This window comes from Ursus americanus, chromosome 1, assembly GCF_024610735.1.
Source record: "Ursus americanus isolate L20-20 chromosome 1, mUrsAme1.1.p, whole genome shotgun sequence".
Taxonomy (NCBI): Eukaryota; Metazoa; Chordata; class Mammalia; order Carnivora; family Ursidae; genus Ursus; species Ursus americanus.
Window position 1 is genome coordinate 48,136,071 of NC_142127.1, and position 18,098 is coordinate 48,154,168.

The 18,098-nt window shown below is 33.0% G+C and overlaps 1 protein-coding gene across 7 annotated transcripts in view; it reads left to right on the plus strand.

The window, feature by feature from the left end:
* Window positions 1-18,098, plus strand: part of UBR3 (ubiquitin protein ligase E3 component n-recognin 3) — a 240,858-nt gene that overhangs the window by 156,275 nt on the left and 66,485 nt on the right. For 5 of the 7 annotated variants that reach the window (XM_087861299.1, XM_045780091.2, XM_045780116.2 and 2 more), the window contains 4 exons: window positions 1,716-1,826; window positions 6,582-6,794; window positions 8,029-8,165; window positions 14,260-14,345. In XM_087861299.1, coding sequence (XP_087717425.1) covers window positions 1,716-1,826; window positions 6,582-6,794; window positions 8,029-8,165; window positions 14,260-14,345 — 547 coding nt within the window. The remainder of the gene's footprint in view (window positions 1-1,715; window positions 1,827-6,581; window positions 6,795-8,028; window positions 8,166-14,259; window positions 14,346-18,098) is intronic. The other 2 variants (XM_045780124.2, XM_045780108.2) reach the window with 1 other exon arrangement.

Below are 18,098 nucleotides of genomic sequence, written 5' to 3' on the forward strand. Positions count from 1 at the left end.
CCTGACATGGGGCTTGATCTCAGGACCCTAAGATCATGACCTGAGCCAAAATCAAGAGTCGGACGCTTAATCAACTGAGCCACCCAGGTGCCCCATGACACATTTTTTTCTTATCTGAGGGACATCAAACTAGATATTTCTGCTTGGCAGTTGAGTATTTGATCTGTCACTGAGGCAAGCCATCCAAGTTTGGAAGGTAGTTGAATTTACTGATTAAGTCACTCAGGGAGAACAGTTTTAGTAAGAAGAGAGTAGCACAAAAAAAATTGACCCTTGAGGAATATAAACATTGAAGGGGCAGGTGAAGAAAAAAAGAGTCTTTAAAGGAAGCCTAAACCGAATGGTTTAAAGAGTTCAGAGGAAAATCAAAAGAGAGTAGCATTATGGAAGCCAAGGGGAAGTAGGCATTTTAAGAAAGAAGTTGTTATTCCATTGTGTGTGTGTGTGTGTGTGTGTGTGTGTGTGTGCGTATCCATTCATCTATTGATGGGCAGTTGGGCTGCTTCCATAATTATAATACTTCTGTAAACATAGGGGCACATGTATCCCTTTGAATTAGGACTTTTGTATTTTGTGTGTATATACCCAGTAGTGTGATTACTGAATCATAGGGTAGTTCTTTTTTAACTTTTTGAGGAACTTCCGTACTGTTTTCCATAGCAGCTGTACCAATTTACATTCCCACCAACAGTGCATGAGGGTTCCTTTTTTTCCCCACATTCTTGCCAACACCTGTTGTTTCTTGTGTTTTTGATTTTAGCCATTCTGACAGGTACGAGGTGATAGCTCACTGTAGTTTTGATTTGCATTTACCTGATGATGAGTGCTGTTGAGCATCTTTTCATGTGTCTGTTGGCCATCTGGATGTCTTCTTTGGAGAAGTGTCTGTTCATGTCTTCTGCCCATTTTTTAAATGGATTGTTTTTTGGGTGTTGAATTGTATAAATTCTTTATGTATTTTGGAAACTAACCCTTTCAGCCATAAAAAAAGAATGAAATGTTGCCATTTACAACACGGATGAAGGTAGAGAGTATAATGCTAAGCAAAGTATAAGTCAGAGAAAGACAAATACCATATGATTTCACTCACATGTGAAATTTAAGAAACAAAACAAATGAGCAAAGGAAAGAGAGAGACAACATAAGGGAGAATAATAGAGAATAAACTAATGGATACCAGTGGTTTGGGCGGTGGGTGAAGTAGGTGATGGGAATTAAGGCGTGCACATGTTGTGATAAGCACTGGGTGATGTTATGAAACTGTTGAATCTCTATACTGTATACCTGAAACTAATACAACACTGTGTTAACTATACTGGAATTAAAAGAAAAGAAAAAGTTGTTAATGTCAGATATCACAGAGAGATTAAATACCATATAGAACAGGTAAAATAATCAACAGCAGAATAGTTTACACTGAACTATAGTATAATATGGAGAGTTTATTTTTCGTGGTATGGAGAAAGTGTAATTTATAATTATTCTCATTCATTATGAGCCTAGATATTTGGAAGCTAAAACTTTGTGGTATTCAAGTTTAAAGATACTGCCTTATGACTGTCAAGTTGGGTGTTAACTTTATATCACAAAAATATAAAGTTTGTATTAGTATAACAATATGAAATCATTCAGAGGTTTATGTGGATATCTTTAAATATGCTTATGTTTCTTTAAAATTAATTGTATTTTGTCTTTTTTTTTTTTTTTTTTTTAAGAGTTCTTGTCTCTTGGCAGTATCAATTGGCTGGGAAGGAGGTGTTTATGTACAAACCTGTGGCCACACATTACATATAGATTGTCATAAATCTTACATGGAATCGTTACGGGTAAGTTGATTTAAAGATGTGTATATCTTTCTAGGTATTAAATATTTTTATAGCATTTATAGCAATATTTTATACATCCCAGTTCATCTTAGGTGATTTTGATTGCCATTTAAACTATGCAGCCTTGTGATTCCTTGACCTCTTTAGCTTTAGGGATTTCATTTTTTTACTTCACTTTAGCAAATTATTTCCATGGTAGTAATTTTAGCCTTTGCTACTCTAGCTCTGAAATATTAAGCTTTAATATCCTACTATATCATTTTATTATATGATCATTCTTCAGATTCTCTTATTTTCATTCTCATTAGTGTGTTTTCCTTCTGATGTCAAGATCTCTAGTCCTTTAACCCCTTTGCATTTTTCCTAGTAGTAGTTCTTCCCTAGACTCACTTTTTTGTATTATGCCTAATCTGCTCTGAATAGCAGGCATTTAATCCTCTTGTCTTGATTTGAGACCCAGGCAGCTAACCCTGCTAGAAAAATCTTAAAACTAAGTGAAGTGGTATGTCTGTACATTTGTGGTTTCCTGTATAACAGTGGCTTAGACTAGCCACTGTTTTGCCTCCCCTATCCCAGGCTCTTCACCTAAACTCCACGATCCCTTCCCTCTCAACAGATTCTGTCTCTTCCTTTGTCACTAAGAAAACAGTGTGGCTTTCCATCACATACTAAGCTTAGCTTCTTACTTTGCTTATCTATTCCCTAATAAATGAGTCTACATCCCAACCAATCCTTCCTTTTTACTCTTTGAGGTAGTATTCCTTCTTCTGTTCAGGAATAATTTTTCTGTTGATGCTCTAGTATTCCTTTCTCCTTTTCACCTCGGGGGCCTTGTTCTGTTAGTAAGTAACCTCCTTTTCTTCTGTATCTTCAGTTTTTCTGCCTGTTCTGTCCTTTCTTTTCAGTTCATAAAGATGCTCAGGTCCCTGTCGTTCCAAATTTCTTCCCTTGACTTTGCATTCCCCTGTAGCTGCAGTTTTTCTCTTTTTCTCAGCTCAGCTTCTTAAAAGCATGGCCTTCTCTATTTCCCAATTCCTAACTCGGAAGCAGTGGATTCCTACTTTTCCCTTCATATCCTTCCCTCTCACATTCAGTCACTTAGTAAATTCTACTTATTCTGTCTCTTAAATCTCACTTGACTATATTCTACTTTCATTATTCTTCTACCTTTTTGTGTATGCCTCCATCTGTCATCTTGACTATTGCAATTGCTTTCTCATCAGTTTCCTTACTCCAAGTCTAAATTATTCACTATATTGATCTTTCTAAAATGTAAATCTGATATGTCGTTGGCTTAAAAATCCTTTACTGAATTCTTCCTGATGGGGTAAAGTTCACTCTTCTCTGAATAGTATTCAAGGTACTTCATGATCTGGGCTTGCCTGTTGCTTTAGCTTTATCTTTCATCAATTCAGCATTAATAAGCTAATTAATAGTTCCTTAAGCACATTATGCATTTTTCATACATCTCCAATCATTCATTCAAAAATATTTTACACAGTGTCTACAGTGTTCCAGATACTGTGATAGACACTGGGGATTCAACAGTGAATAAGACACAGTTCCTTCCTTCCAGGGGTTTACTATGCATTGCGTGAGATAGAATAAATAGACAGTTGCAGTATATATGTTAAGTGTTATGAGGTATACACAAGGTCTTATTGGAACATATGCCGAAAACATTTGATGAAGTATGGTGCTTGAGTGATGAGAGATAAGACTGGAAAAGTAATTAGGGTTCATACTATAAAGGGCCTGTAGTTCATGTAAGGATTTTGAACTTTATTTAAATAGGTTCTTTACAGAGAGCCATTTTAAGCAGAGTTATGACATCTTCAGAAAGGTCATTGCGGCAGCTGTGCAGATGATAGGGGATTATCGTGGGATTGCAGTAGAGTAAGAAAGAATGCGATGGTATTTAGGAGGTACAAGATGATAGTGGCTTGAACTCAGAGATTTGAAATATTTAGAAGAAGGGTCTTCTGGACTTGGTGAGAGATAGCATGTGGAGTGTAAGGAGGAGGAAGGAATCAAGGTGAGAGATAATTGTGATCATTGCAAGATTTTGATTGGGAATAAGAGTCTCACATTAGGTGGATCATAGTGGCAACAGTATGATTGGAAGACTAGTTAGGAGATATTAACAAAGAGAGTAGAAGGAAGAAAGTGGATGGAAGGACTTATGGGATTTATTGAGTAAACATTGGAGTGGAAGAAGGCAGAAAGCTGAAGGAACTGTTATGACTCTCTTCTTTCTGATGTAGGAGGTGTAGCATTATGCTTCTAGAGTAAAGGGAGCAAGGCTGGGGTAGGTGAAGGGACTTGAGAAGTGAAGAGGCAGTTTGGAAAAACCACTTTGGAATTGGGTGAGAGAATTCTTCCTAGGATGTTGGAGAAAGATTGCCAAGAAGTATTCAGGGCTCAGTTGAGGTGGAAACAGTTTGTAGCAAGAAGTTATTTCAGTTTTCTTTAATAACACTTAATTTGAGTGCAGAATTGGAGAAGTCATACACTGGGTTAATTTTGTATGAAGGTTTTATGGGTTACGTATGATGGAAGGACATATGGAGGGGTAATGAGAAGTATTAACTGAACAGTTTTTGAAGTGGTACATCATGGTGTGTAGGCAGAATAGGAAAGGCTTGATAAACTGGGAGAGAAGGGAGGAACTAAAAGATAAAGGAGATAGGCATTGGGAGTCACACTGTAAGCTGTTTGGATTTAACATTTTCACATATGAACCATTTGGGTCATTTTAGTATAAGGGGGTGGTCATGGTAACAGATACTGGAGTGGAGGTCAGTGCCATAGGAGCTAATGAGGTCAAAGAGCTGGTGGGCTAAGATATAAGATCGGTTGTCCCCATACACACCTAATTAGCATAAGAGGGTCGTAGGACTTGGACAATGAGGAAAACCAAAGTCTTCAGTGATTGAGAGCAGTGGATGACAGTAAAAAGGAAGGAAAAGGGTGATATCCCTAAATGACATGAGCCACAAAGATGGGAGAATGCAAGAGTAAAGATCTCAAGCCAGCACTAGAGATGAGAAGAATACTGAGGTGTGAGGGCTATGGGGGAATGAGCAGTGCCTACATGAGAAGGCTTCTGGGGAGGCTTTAAGAAAAAAACCTAGTTTCAATCAAGGCAAGCAGGGAGATCTAGCATTCTTTAAAATTAAGGCTGTAGGGAGCTTATCATAGAATGTCCTTCAATGATCAGGACTCTTAACCCAGCCTTCTATAGACCCTTCTTGTGTATCTTTAAAATTTAGCTCACAGGTCTTCTCTGAGAAGCTTTTTCTGTTGTATTTTTCACACTATTATTGTAATGTATTTGTTTCTATTTGCTTTTATATTATTAGTACCTTAAGTGAAGATGTATCTTAAGTCTATACGCCATCACCTGGCAGAGCATTTGACACACGATAGGAGCTTAGTAAATAGTTACAGAATGGGATTTCAGAAGATGTGGTGTTACATTTTTAAGAACTTGAAAAAAATAAATGTCAAAAAGTAAAAAAAAAGTAGAATTTGGTTCTTTTAGTCAAAGTATTTGAGATCCAAGATATAGTGAAATGAGCACTACATTAAGAGCGGGGAAACTTCAATTCATCCTAACATTGTCATTACCTTCATAACCATATCAGATTCATTTTCTTCTCTTTGTATCCTTTTTCCTCATTATTTTTGTCTTGTTAGTAATAAAGTTCATATTGTAGCATTCATACATTTACATTAATGCATTAATACATATTTTGAGATAAAGCATTAGGTTAGTGGCAGAATAAGAAAGAGACTGCTGGGAAAAAGAGCAGTATAGTGGTTAGAACTACACAACTGTCAAGGCCTAAAAGAGCAAAATGGCTGTGTGGTGGTGTCAGGCAAAAGAAAGGAAAAAAATGTAACAGTCTGGATAATTGCCTTAAGTCCTCGGTTAGTTAGCACGTATAGCAGTCTCATGAGTAAGAATTTCCTCCTAGGGACATATACTTATGTGTCTGTGTTTAGAAAATTCTGTTTTCTCCTCTTCTATCAGAAACATCTGAAAGAAAGGGTGTCACAGTTACATTCTGAGTACTCTAACTGAAACTTTCCCCTATCCATTAAACCCAAACAAATTCACTGCATAAAGTCCAGTCAGCTGTGTTTGTTAGTTAGACAAAGACACATCACATTTTTTAGGCTTGATTTATTCTCAGAAGTTGTCTATTCTCTATCGAGGAACATGGGCACTGAGAAAATCTTCCTAGTGGTCAACTGTAGACTATAAAAACGAGGGCATGTGGTAAGGGGAAGGTGATCCACTGTAATGTGGCCTACTTTTTAAGTTATTCTTTATCTTAAATCTATATTACACATCAGTTGCCTCATTATTTGAATGTAAGCAGTTCTTGGTGATGGCAAGTGTTGCATGATTGCCATTTTGAATGAAGTGATTTGATAAGCTTCAACAAATGAGAGGCTTTATGTTTTTTTCTTCAAGTAACAGCTTTCTTTTTTTAAATTTAAATTCAATTAATTAACATATACTGTATTATTAGTTTCAGAGGTAGAGTTTAGTGATTCATCAGTTGTATATAATACCCAGTGCTCATTACGTCAAGAGACTTTGTTTATGTTTTTAAGACATATGTTAGAGATGTCTTTTTTTTTTTTGCATAGTTCATTTGTTTACTATGAAATGTAATGGTGTAAATTTTTGTTTTCTGTAAAGGTGTTCGCATTATGAATCTGTATGTTTATTTCATCTTTTAGAATGACCAGGTTCTTCAGGGCTTCTCAGTGGACAAAGGAGAATTCACATGTCCTCTCTGTAGGCAGTTTGCTAACAGTGTTCTTCCTTGTTATCCTGGGAGCAATGTGGAAAGTAACCTTTGGCAACGTCCTAGTAACAAAAGCATACAAGATCTCATAAAGGAAGTGGAAGAGCTGCAGGGACGGCCGGGAGCTTTCCCAGTAAGCATCAGTGTAAGGCAGAAATATCCTGGTAAACTCAGCTTTGCTTTCAGCTCTCATTTTCGTTCCTTTCATTTTCATTCCTTTCTAAATTACTCTGGACCTTTAAACATTTAAAAGCAATTGCTTTTAGATGTTTTTCTCTTCTGTTTGTGGTTACTAAAAACAAAAATGAGAATAATGGAACAAATTATTAGCAAAGGCTATACTTTTCCTTAGTCCAAATTGTTGTAGTTTTAATATACATCTTCCTGGTCATGAAATCCTATAAGCTTAGATATCGTTAGACTCTTTTAAGATGTTGAAATCTTTAAAAACAAAGCCAAACAATTAAACAAATTACATATATATGTATCTTGCAATGTAAAGCATAGTCTAATCACTTAAAAATATGCCCATTAGATATATTAGGATTAAGATGATACATTTACATACACACACACACTTTATATATGTGTAATTATAGAGTTACATACACTTTATGTATGTATGTATCAGATAAAATATCATATATTTGATTGAGCCATTCACTGAAAGTCAGTCTGTTTTACTGTGGGATTTAGTGTAAGTGAACCCATCTTCTATCCCATCCAGTAGGATTTATTTATTTGATTTAAATATTTAAATATTTTACCTTCATTATAGATTTATGATATAGTCTCTGAAAGAAGTGGTAGCTGTGCCTAGTTTAGTAAATTTATGAAAACTATTAATATTTGACTTTTGAAACAGAAATTCATAGTTAAAAGCTACTCAAAGATTTATGTCCTTGCAGTTTCTTTTCTCAGTTGAAGACCAGTTTTAGAGTCTGCGGTTTTTTCTTTTGTAAATCCAAATTTGTATGTGTTTAAAATATGTTCAAAGCAAGGGACATCAATATTAGTGTTTGACAAGTGAACTTAAATGAAAGTCAGATTGTTTATAAACATGGAAGCTGTTCTAAAATATTATTTTAATGACATCTACTCATTTGTTTAGAATATAGGTTTGTGTGGTTAGTTCATGTGGTTAGATTATAGGCTAACCAATCACAATATAGAATTAGGATAAAATAGGAGAAGGTATTTCTTGATCTATTTTATCTTTGTGCACTAAGTACATTTATAGTAGATAGCTAATGTACATCTGTTTTAACTTATTAACTTTAATTTCCTAATGTATTCATATGATAAACATTGTTGTGTTAGACTATATTAGAGAAAATGAATATGAATAAACTTTATATGTATGTTTGCATTTTTTACAGTCAGAAACCAACTTAAGTAAAGAAATGGAATCTGTCATGAAAGATATAAAAAATACCACTCAGAAAAAATATAGAGACTATAGCAAGACCCCAGGTTCACCAGACAATGATTTTCTGTTTATGTATTCTGTTGCTAGGTAGGTATACATGGTATATACTTTAATATTTACTTATTCTGAATAGTTGTTTTTTTGTTTTATTTATGCCATTAATATTTATTTGAAGAAAGGATGTATATTTTTTATGGTGGTTGAAATTATGGCTAGTTTTAGAACCTTCTCAAAGGATCATAAAAATGTAGGTTTCCTTCATTTTCTGAAGAGTTATTTTCATGAAATATTGGGTGAAGTGTTGTTACATATTATAGAATATGTGGGAAGAAGTGTATTATTAACATTTTGGGACAGATATCTATCTCAAAGCATGTGAGTATTAAATATGAAGGGTCTTGTTAAGAAATCACTGTTGAAGTCCTGTCAAAAAGTAATAATATTGAAAATGAAAACATTATAATTTGTTAAACACTTTTAATTTGTTTTTAATTTATAAGTAAGAAGAACATATTTTGTTTGTTTTAAGCTAGTAAAATATCTAGTAATATACTGTAGGTGGTTTAGAAAATCAGATAAGGGAGATGGAGCAAGAGATCAAGTTCTAAGCCTCTATTAGTAGCTAGCAGGGGGCTCAAGAAAACAGAGGTAAATAATCCTCATCTTTCAAATTAGGTAGGATTAGTCTAATTGAGTGGGTGTTCAGTACCTAAGAAATGGTTCTAAACAGGAATTTTAGAACCCTTAATTGAATGAAAATGGAGAACCATAAAGAAGTAAATAGGGAAGAAGCAGGCACAATTAGAAACTTGTAAACACATTCTGCCAGAACTGATGTTGTAGATCCCTGGATATGCCTAGAAGTGTACTTTTTTGTATCTTGTCCCAAGTAGTAGTATAATAGGTAAGATTTAGAGATGTAACTTTAATGTCATGCAGCAAATTAGTGGCACGTAGGACTAGAACTCAGATCTCTGAGTCAAGGTCTATTGTTCTTTCAATTACTGTCCTCCTTTTTCCTCCCCTGTATTCATCTTTTATAGGTCATATGTGCATGCAGTTCACCAGGGCCAATCTCTCTGCCTCATTCATGGACCAGAGGGTAACAAGAGTAAATGAACTATATGTAGTCTTTAGAACCCAGGAAAAAAGAAACCAGACTTAGGAAAATTGCAAGCAAGTTAGAGCTCAAGATAAGGAAACATTAGTATCTAGTTTAAGAATGCAAACGCTGGACATGGATTGATGTAAAAGGATCTAATGGATTGGGAAATAACTTTCTAGTCTGCACATTCTTAAAGTGTTGTTGTTTATCTAGAATGCTTCAGGAGAAGATACAACAGTTAATTCAACATTTTGTGTCTGGAGAGTTACCAGCTGCATGCTTGCAATAAAATACACTTTATGTGAAAACTAAATTGAATATAATTTAATTTTGCCATGGTTTCAAGATTTTAAAAAACTTCTATACAATATTGCAATAATGTTTTAGAAAATTGAGATGAATGTAGACCAACTCAGTTATGCCATGTATATATGTGTGTGTTTATATAGATGTATATATGTGTGTGTATATATATACGTGTATATGTGTAAATACTATATTTATGTTGCTTATGTATTTATGCCTTTTATTTTCTTAGGATTGATCTTATAAGAAAATTCTGGGTGAATATTAATGATCTGTCCATGGAATTTTTCTATAGTATGATGAATCAAATAACTTGATTTAAATTTAGTTTAATGGCAGTTTTAGGTTCCTATTTCTTGAATATATAAATTCCTATTTTGTTAAATATATAAATACCTTATATGGTTGCCATGGTAATAGGAGACTTTTTAGGTCAACATATTTTGTTTTTTCTCTTTTGAGAAGCAAGGACAGATATCAAATGTTATTTACTATGGATGTATATGGAGAAACAGAAAATGTGTTCTCTCCTCCTCCCATTTTTCTCTGATTGCTCATGATAAACTCTAAAACAACAAGAAAATGCTTCTGAAAATGAGAGTATGTAACCCTTAAAAAACTCATTGTCCTTTGGTTAAAGTTTAGGCCATTGCAAAGTTCTTAGAGTGAAATTGCATGCCTTCTCTAAGTTTTACTTAGTTATTAAAAAGAAAACAGAAACCAAATTAGCTAAAAAAATTAACAAAAACACGAATTAAGGGGAAAAAAGGATATTGTATCCTATTTGAATAGAATGTAATTTTCTCAAGGTAAGAAACAGGTCTTTATATATATCTTATGCCTAGCATATAACCTAATTTCATAAATACGTATGATTACAGATTATGATTATTTTCATGCCTAAAGGTAGGCATTAAAATATTTGGTAATATTTAAAATGCTTAAATGTTTAAGTGAAATATTTAGAAACAAATTTATTTTGAGTTATTTAACTTTTAAATTAAATATTGTGATTCTTAAATGTATAATTCATTAGAATGTGTACATTTATTTGTATTTGACATTAGAAATTTGAATGGAATACAACCCTTATTTCCCAGAGCTGAATTTCTCCCCACTGAATGAGTAATTTAGTTTGCTCTTTAGGGAATTTAAATTTTTTGTTGTTTAGGAACAAAATATTTCTAGTGGTTAAGTAGCCTGTAAAGCTGTTAATTTTAATAATTGTTTTAGAGGGGTTTTTTGGTTTGTTTTTTGTAGGGCAATTTATCTCTTTGTTTTTTATTTTGTTTGCATGGTGAAGCCTTGGAGGATTTTTTAAGGGCAGCAGAGAAGAGATTGTTGGAATGATATCGTTCTCTTACATTAAAATTAATCAAAATTACTATATTCAAGTTTTATTGTATTTCCAAAAAACGGTTTGTTGCAAATACCAGTCATTCAGATGGGTTATGGAAGGTTAATTTTGGGGAGGAAAGCTTTCCTCACTTAAATACCAATTTATTATTTGTTTCTTGAAACAATAAGTGATACTAATTTAAGTAATTGATTTTTCCAAGGATTTTGGACTCAGGTTACATATAGCCTAGAGGTATTGGTGAGTAACACTTGGCCTGTATGTAGTAAGAAACATGGAAATGGAAAGAAGACGAAACATGAATAACTGAGATATAGATGAGAGGTATCTTTAAGTCACAGTGGGTAAACTCTGCGGTAGAATGAGTGCAACTTACTTACATATTAGTTTCATTATAAGTTTAAATTTTATAAACTAAGTATGTTCAAAATAAAAGGAATGTTTCCTAAAATACTAAATTATGAATCCTTTTTAAAGCCAAGAAATTCTTTGATAAAACACCCCCCACCCCTTTCTTGTTTCACTGCTGGCTTTAAGGGAATAGAAGGAAGGGTCAACAAAAGAAAAGAATAAGCTACGGGGACTAAAGAATCTTATCATTGGTTCCAGACCCAAACAAAGAGATTTCTGGTTCCTAAGGTGTTTTTGAGCACTTTGCTATGTACCATCAGGGATTTAGAAGCTTTATATGAAATGGTCCCTGCTCTCCGGGAATTTACCATTTAGTTGGAAAGACAAATCCAATATACATCAATCTGTATAAAACAGAATATAGTTTGTTTTAAAAAAGCTCATACTGAAAAAGTGCTATAGAACTTTAAAAGGGAATATTATCAAATTGAAATATAAAGTATGTGAAAATGTTTCTTTCTTGTCTCAAGAAAAGGGAATTAGTTCTCCCTAACTTCTGGAAGAGTTAGAGCTTGAGCTGAGTCTTGTATAATATAGGCTATGTATGGTGTGTACGAAGATATTTTTTCTCTCTGAGATATTGAGTAACTTGCTCAACCAGTAAGTAGTAGGCTCAGGCCTTGATCCCACAGGGGTATTAATTAGTGTGTGTTTGAGTGTCTGTGTGTGTGCATGTGTATACACACATTTGCTTTTCAAATTATAGCTCTAAAAATAGAAGTTCATACCAAAGGAGGGTGGAGGGGGGTAGAAGGGAAAGCAGATCTTGGTCATTGAAAAAGAAGCTGGAGCGTAGTTGCAGGAGTTTTTAAATGGTATATGTAGGTGGGCACCAGGATAGGCCGTAAGCAATCTTTCTCATTTTTGTTTCAGTGACAGATTTTTTTTTCTTTTTTTTCTTTCCAAACTAATTTGAATGGATTTGTGTTAGGAAGATAAAAAGTAGCGTCTACTTTTCTTGAGAACAATCTTTATTTTTATATCATCCATTCAGGAGGGCAGAAACAGAATATTGTGTTGGAATTTTCAACAGTGAGGGAAGATCAGACATGGGGCATGTGACACATTTGTATGTTCATTTCTCTAGCAAATCTCAAATTAAAGGACCAATTTTGATGTAAATGAAATAAGGAAAAGCTGAGGGTTAGGGCCTCTAACATATTGATTTTAAAGTCCTAGATTATTACATGATACTAACCCTTTGGATGGGTGGGTTTTTGGTTTTTTCTTTTTTTTCTTTTTTAATGTCAGAAGGAATGTTTTTCAGGAGATTTTCTGACCATAATTTGAAATAATTAATTAGATTTAGTAGTTTTCTTTCAAGTATTCTTAAAAGTCAAATTCCTGGTAACATGTTTGTCATCCTTTAAAGTATTTTATTTGATAAACAGAATTGTTCTTGTATTTATATTTTAATGAATATTTTTGCAAACTGTGCTAAAATAAAAGTTGACATTCTCGTTCTGACATTCGTTTGTAAGAATTGATCGTGTTTCTGGTTAGCTCTTTTAAAAGTACAATCTAGGAAATTTTAGTTTTTATAAGAGAATATAGCCGTTAATTTTTTTCTACAGATTAGGCAACAGAAGATTTGTGAAAACAAAATATATTGATCTCATTTATATTCCCTTGATGAAGGAACACATGCTGGTCTCCGCTCGCTTTCTGTCCACTAATATGAAATCCTTGTCCCTGCTTCCTTGCTGGTAGGTTTTTAGAAGTTCAGTGAGCAATGCAAATCGCCTGAAGGGTGGAAAATTCCCTTGTCACACAGATGCCCTTATCAGCAGCAACCAGATGGAGCTCTGAGCAGGAACATTATCAATGTTAAATTGCTTTTCCCCCACCCCAGTAGAGAGGATTAAAGCATTCCTTTAAAAATGGGTGGCAAATGTACAGATTTAAGAATATTAATTTTGTTAACAGTTTGCATTTATAAGTAAATATATGAAAATAATGTTTCAAAACATTTTGTGTTAAAAATACAACTCAAACCAGTTCAAACTGTTTTATTTTAAGTAAAATAGGATCATATTCTTCCTTGAATTCATTTGCAAAGTAAGCTTGAAATTTTGCCCTTTTTTTTTTTTTTTTTTAAGATGGGGATATCTCAGTGTTAGTGTCAATTTCATATCTTGGATATAAATTAGTTTATTCAGTTTTAGTAGTGGCAGATCAAGGTGTGTTTAAGTTTATTAATACTGTTGAAGTAAAAATACATGCATTTTATCACTCAGAATTTTCATTTATTTTGGCAAAATTCATTGGCTATTTAACTTTATTGTTTTTGAGTAAATCTTTAGATTCTGCAACAATTTGATTTTTAAAATGTCAGTTTACTAATTGCTACTAATCTGTAAGCTAGTAAGTGCTAAATATATTACAATTTCAGATCCATATGAACTTTATTGATGTTTAGCAGTGCCAGTAGTTTCACAATGTACTTTAATAAAACTGTCATCTTAGAAGTCCATAGAAGAGGTTGCTGTTAATTATGTGTTGTTCATAGCTACTTTTATGTTAGTGATTTTCTTTAATATTGATTTCTAGATACCATCTAAGCTCCAGTGAGTGATAACCATTTCTCTGATAGAAAAGTTGGTATGCACTCGTGTTTTAGATGACAGTAACCACCTACTACTCAGTGGCTAACAGTTGGGTACAAGCTCTTCCATCAGATTCACGTGCAGGTTTATGAAATGTGTTGCTGTTATTTTCCTTAAGGCCCAGTTTTTAGTATTTGCCAACATTTGGGATTTTGCAGCAATTACATCATGATGTGTGCAGTTTTACAGGTTATAAATATGAACATATGTGAGGATAGATAAAATGTTTCCCTTTTTATTCCTGAATGTCAGATAAAATATTATTATGGCTATTCCATAAACAATTCATAAAGTTCTTCAACTTTATTATTTAGGTTGATTCAGACATATCAGTAAAACAAATTAAAAAGTATTGCTTCAGTCTAATTGACATATATTTTAATGCTTTACTTACAGAACCAATTTGGAACTTGAATTAATTCATCGGGGAGGCAATTTGTGTTCAGGTGGTGCAAGCACAGCTGGCAAAAGGTCTTGCTTAAGTAAGTAGTGAACAGTGTAAATTTAAAAACATTTTTATTTTAAAAACATTTTAAAGTATGTCATTTTTGAAAGCCTGTACAGGCAAAGTGGTCTTTTGATGTATTTTCAGATTCTTTTTATGTTATATATAATCAGTTTTAATGGTAATTATATGCTTTAAATGGCTAATCTTGTACTTAAAAGAATCATATGAATATTTAGCTCTTTATATACATTTATTTACTCAGTAAATAAATGCCATACTCATTGATCAGATTTACATTGGCTCAATATTAAACAATATGGTATCCTTGGCTATAAAAAATTATCTTCAAACTTAAATTTTTTTTAAAGAATTTTTATATTGCCTAGATTTAAGAAAATCTTTTTTAAAAAATAATTTGTGTTGCCTACAGATTCCTATAATATGCACTGCTGCTGTTAATTAATGAAGGCATTTGTGTACTGTATTTTGATGTGGACATTAAAATGTATTAAAATTATGGATGTTTGCTCTTATTTATGAATATACTTTATATTATAAAATGAGCATGATTCTCCAATACTTTTGTAAGGATAAGTTTGAGAGAAGTATCGTTTGGAACTTAATGTAGATTCTTCATGAGCATGGTTTTGATGCTATCACTAGTTAGTCATTGTTTAGAGAATTAATGTGACTACTAGGAATAATGTTACTTAATGTCAAGTACAGCTAATTATTGGTCCCAAATCACTGGAGTTAAAATATTACCTAACATAATTGGAACAGAAAATAAAAATTGTTAAAAATACATAATGTATTCTTTTGAAAAATGAATATATTTTCTTAAATGCTAAAAATATTAGTAGTTATTAAAAATTATCAACACATAGGTTTTTCAAAAATATATGTGTATTTTTTAAAAAGATTTTATTTATTTATTTATTTATTTGAGAGAGAGAGAGAGAGAGAGATAGAGCATGAGTGAGGGAGAGGGAGAAGCAGGCTCCCTGCTGAGCAAGGAGCTTGATGTGGGCTCGATCCCAGCACCCTGGGGTCATGACCTGAGCCAAACGCAGACGCTTAACTGACTGAGCCACCCAGGCGCCTCAAAAATACATGTGTATTATTGTGAAAAGATATATATGTGATTTGGGGATGATTTCAAAGGAGAGAACTGATCAAAAACATCTTGAAATATTTATTTAATTTTAATTAATTAATTAATGTTTAAGTAGGCTCCACGCCCAGCATGGAGCCCAACATGGGGCTTGAACTCATGACCATGAGATAGAGGCATGAACTGGGACCAGGAGTTGGATGCTTAACCAACTAAGCCACCCAGATGCCTCTCTTGAAATTTTTAATATAAAGATACAAACTTATGTGAAATTTCAACTGAGTTACCTTTAAAATTCTTACTAGTTATATTAGATTTTGATATTTTGGGTTTTCACTTGATTCCTAGAAATGTAAGGTTTTGGAAGTTGTTTTTACTGAATATATGGTATTTACTGACTTTTGTATATACTTAAACTCTACTTATACCTGGTGATTTAGTATTATGTTTTAAAGGAGAAGTTGTTGATACATAGGAGTTTTAGCTTCAGACTGTTTGAATTAGCAAGCTGTAAGTTCACTTATTTTAATTACTTTTTCTTATTAATTTATTCTTAGTTGTTGTTTGGCATTGGCTAATAATATTCCAGAAACTGTTATATTAGAAAGTATTTAGTAAAGGAATTTCAGTCTTGTTCAAAAGCTCTACTTCATTTTTTTTCTGCTCAGGTACTTAAATTTATCCGAGACTTGTAAATAACAAATTTATTCAGAATCTTAAAAATAGTAATATAAAATTCTAGCAGCAACCACTTCAATTATCATCCTTAATTTTAATTATTAAATTGATAGTTACTTCCACTTTCATTTCTTTTTATTTCCCCTTTCTTGAATAAGCAAGCATAATGTGCCAGTATAGAAAAGGTCCTGAAGAAGATCATCCTAAATCTAAATTTAATACTATTTTCGGTTTTCTTTTTTCTTATGATTTATGTTAGTCCTTCCCCCCTCAAACTTTATTGAAGGATGATTGACAAATTAGATTGTATACAGTTGTATATATATAGGTTGTACAAATGATGATTTTTATTTTTAGTCTCCATATGATTTATTATTGTTTAATTACTTACACATTTCTTATCCTAATGTAGAATATATTTTATGTTGTATAAAATCCCACTGTTGTGCAAGTGTATAAATTTAATGTATTTGTTATTTACACAAGCCTAACTCAAACCTGATTTATTTATTTATTTATTTATTTATTTTTAAAAAGATTTTATTTATTTATTTGACAGAGAGAGACAGCCAGTGAGAGAGGGAACACAAGCAGGGGAGTGGGAGAAGCAGGCTCTTTTTTTTTTTTTTTTTAATGATTTTTTATTATATTATGTTAGTCACCATACAGTACACCCCCGGTTTCCGATGTAAGGCTCAATGATTCATTAGTTGAGAAGCAGGCTCTTAGTGGAGGAGCCTGATGTGGGGCTTGATCCCAGAATGCTGGGATCATGCCCTGAGCCGAAGGCAGACGCTTAACGACTGCGCCACCCAGGCGCCCCTCAAACCTGATTTACTGAACATCAGAACTTAAGTTGATGGTGTGTCTTAGGATCTTAGATGAAATATTTCGTTTTTTTCATTTTTTTCATCTTCCAGTAGAACTTTAATGGTATTATTAAAAATTCTCTCTTTTCTCTAGAGACTCTTCATAAGTCAGTATTTTCCCATTTCTATTTATTGCTCTTTGTTACCTTTTAAATATCTCATTTTTAAAGTCTTTTTTTTTCATAATATTTTTTGGGAAAGAGTAAGAAAACATTCCATTAATTAAATGATATGGAACTTACACTTTGGAACAATGTTCCATTACAACTTCTTGATAAAACTGAAGATTAGTCAAGAAAAGATTTAATAAGTTTTGTCTAGAGCAGCTTGAATAATGCCCAGTAGATAATATGGACGGGGACACACACACACACACACACACACACACACACACACACACACACAGTTGAGAGCAGGAGAAGATTGCTTTTTCTATAACAAAGAAAGCAGAAAAATATTACTGGCCAAATTTATACTGAGAAATAATATAAAATTGTAGTGGAACAGTGCCATTCAGCACTTACACATTAAAATTTTTAAGTATTGAGGTAAAATGACCAGTACCCAATCATAATAAGAGTTCATTCTTAAATATGTATCTGGGAAATTTTCTGAAGTAAAAAATGAGCAAAATTAATTAACAAAGCAGCATACTGTGGTATTTTAATAATACCTAACATTTGTAGTTTTAAAGTTTGTGAAATAATTTCACATAAATTATTTAGTCTTTAGAATGATCATGTGAAATAGGTGTTACCACTTTTTCATAGAAAAGAAACTGAAATTCAGAGTGATTGCCTTGCCAAGTCATACAGATGGAAAATATCAGAGCTTGCACTTGAACACAGCTATTCTGACTCTAAATTCAGTTATGTAAGACATACCCTTGCTCATAAGTGTCCCAAAGGATACAGAACTTTTAAGAACTTTTACCACATGGGCTTAGTCAAAGACATCTTACTGTGTACTGTTGCCTTGGGATTTTTCCAGGCTCTGCTTGCTAATAACACTCCTGTTATTTTATCTATTTTCTTTCGTTAACCTTTCACTGAGATTCCTATTTTTGTTTTGGGCCACTCCTTCAGATATTTTCTCAAGTCCTGATTCCTTCCTCCTTGGATACCAG